The sequence below is a fragment of the Sorghum bicolor genome, chromosome 2, assembly GCF_000003195.3.
Source record: "Sorghum bicolor cultivar BTx623 chromosome 2, Sorghum_bicolor_NCBIv3, whole genome shotgun sequence".
NCBI lineage: Eukaryota > Viridiplantae > Streptophyta > Magnoliopsida > Poales > Poaceae > Sorghum > Sorghum bicolor.
In genome coordinates, this window is record NC_012871.2 from 26,719,661 (window position 1) to 26,721,208 (window position 1,548).

The window sequence follows — 1,548 nt, forward strand, 5'->3', positions numbered from 1 at the left end:
CTACGGTCTGTGAGGGCTACTTGGGGGTGATGCCTCACAAGGACTTGTGGCTCCACCTGTACCGGGGCAAGCTATTCAGCGCTCCCGGCGGGACCACTGGGGTGAGGAAGCTGGTGCAGGCCGGCTGCCTCAACCTGGTCTAGAAGACAGGCCACGCGGAGGAGCCTCGAGAGTACATCTCCATTGGGCTAACGTCCAACCACACCTAATGGGACTCTTAGTGGTTCTACCTCTGCAACGACGACGACCTCTTCCCCGCCTACCCTGGGCGGCTGATCTCAGAGTGCCTGAAGAACTGGAATTATGGAATTGTCAAGACTCTCCAGTCCCGACTCCGCCCCCACATCGACGTCCTAAAGAAGCTGCGCGAGGAAGGTCTGACCACCGCGCTCGTTCTCTCGGCGGTCCACCATCGATGGGTGCTTCTGTTGATGTCTCGACCGTTGAGGATGGATGAGATGGGCCCTGGTGTTTTGTCGTGGGACCTCGAGGCATGCCGGATGTCACGGGACCTCGGATGAAGAGGCTGCTGCCAGGGTTAGGGCAGCCGTCGCAGGCGACTTCCAGCCGGAGCAGGTAAACGGCTTCCCCATGAAGCCTGAGGAAGGATACTATGACCTGGTAAGTCCCTCGAGTTATCAATCTTTGTTGTTGGCTTTGCTGTTCTCTTTCTGATTTCTCCAAGACTCATGCCTATTCTGACAGGGGACGACTGACGCTCGGTCCTCTAAGGCTCCGGTGAAGGAGGATGACGCCGAGCACGAGAAAAGGCGCGCCTCCGCGGAGAAGCATAAGTCCGTAAAGGATGCGGAAAAGAAGGAAAAGAAGAAGAGCCTCGAGCGGCAAGCGCTCGAGGAATGTCGAGCCAAGTCGAGGCACGAGGGGGAGCCTGAGGAGGAGTCCCCCGATGAAGACGATAGCGACGACGACGATGATGATTCCGATGGGATGGCGGCTCGCCTCGATCGGGCCGTGCAAGGCCAGCCACAAATAGATGTCCCCTTGTCGCGTACGGGGGCCTCCAAGGGGCCACAACGCAAGCCCTACGATAGGTGCCAAAAAGAGGCGTCGTCGTGCCGCCCACGCGGCGACACGCCCCCTGCCCCCACCCAAGGTCGAGTCGTCCCTCCGCTTCAACCCCTTCTGGCGTTCGGCCCGGGCCGCAGGGTGAAGTCCTCGATGATGGCGCCACTGACTTGAGGCCGCGCCGCCACGGTGGCCTCGAGCCAGGGAGGAGGACATCGGAGGAGTGCCAGCCCTGACAATCGTCAAGTAGGGAGAGTGGAGCCGAGGCCCAGGCCTATCCTTAAGAAGCAGGGGGCCACGACGTGCGGCGGCTCGAGGCCTGCTGGCCACGGGACCGGTAGGAGGGTTGTCCTTCCTGTAGGGTAAGGTCTTCATACCATGATTTCATCTTTGTTATCTTTTTTCATCCATCGGCACTCACTATCTTAGGCCCTTTCTTCCCTGCTCAGGTTGAAGAGGCCACTGGAGTAGGCCTAGCCATCGATTGCTAAAAGGCTCAAGGTGGGGGCGAGCTCCAAGGCT

At 59.8% G+C, this 1,548-nt stretch overlaps 1 protein-coding gene across 1 annotated transcript; it reads left to right on the plus strand.

Moving 5' to 3' along the window:
• On the plus strand, positions 592-1,200 carry LOC110432661 (chromatin modification-related protein EAF7-like). Its single transcript, XM_021453438.1, has 2 exons — positions 592-621; positions 706-1,200. Exons 1-2 carry the CDS (start codon positions 592-594, stop codon positions 1,198-1,200), a joined length of 525 nt encoding a protein of 174 aa, XP_021309113.1.

Coding starts and splice junctions, on each gene's coding strand:
- LOC110432661 (XM_021453438.1), top strand. CDS start 592: ATGAAGCCTGAGGAAGGATACTATGACCTG. Junction 622..705: donor AGGAAGGATACTATGACCTG/GTAAGTCCCTCG, acceptor CTATTCTGACAG/GGGACGACTGACGCTCGGTC.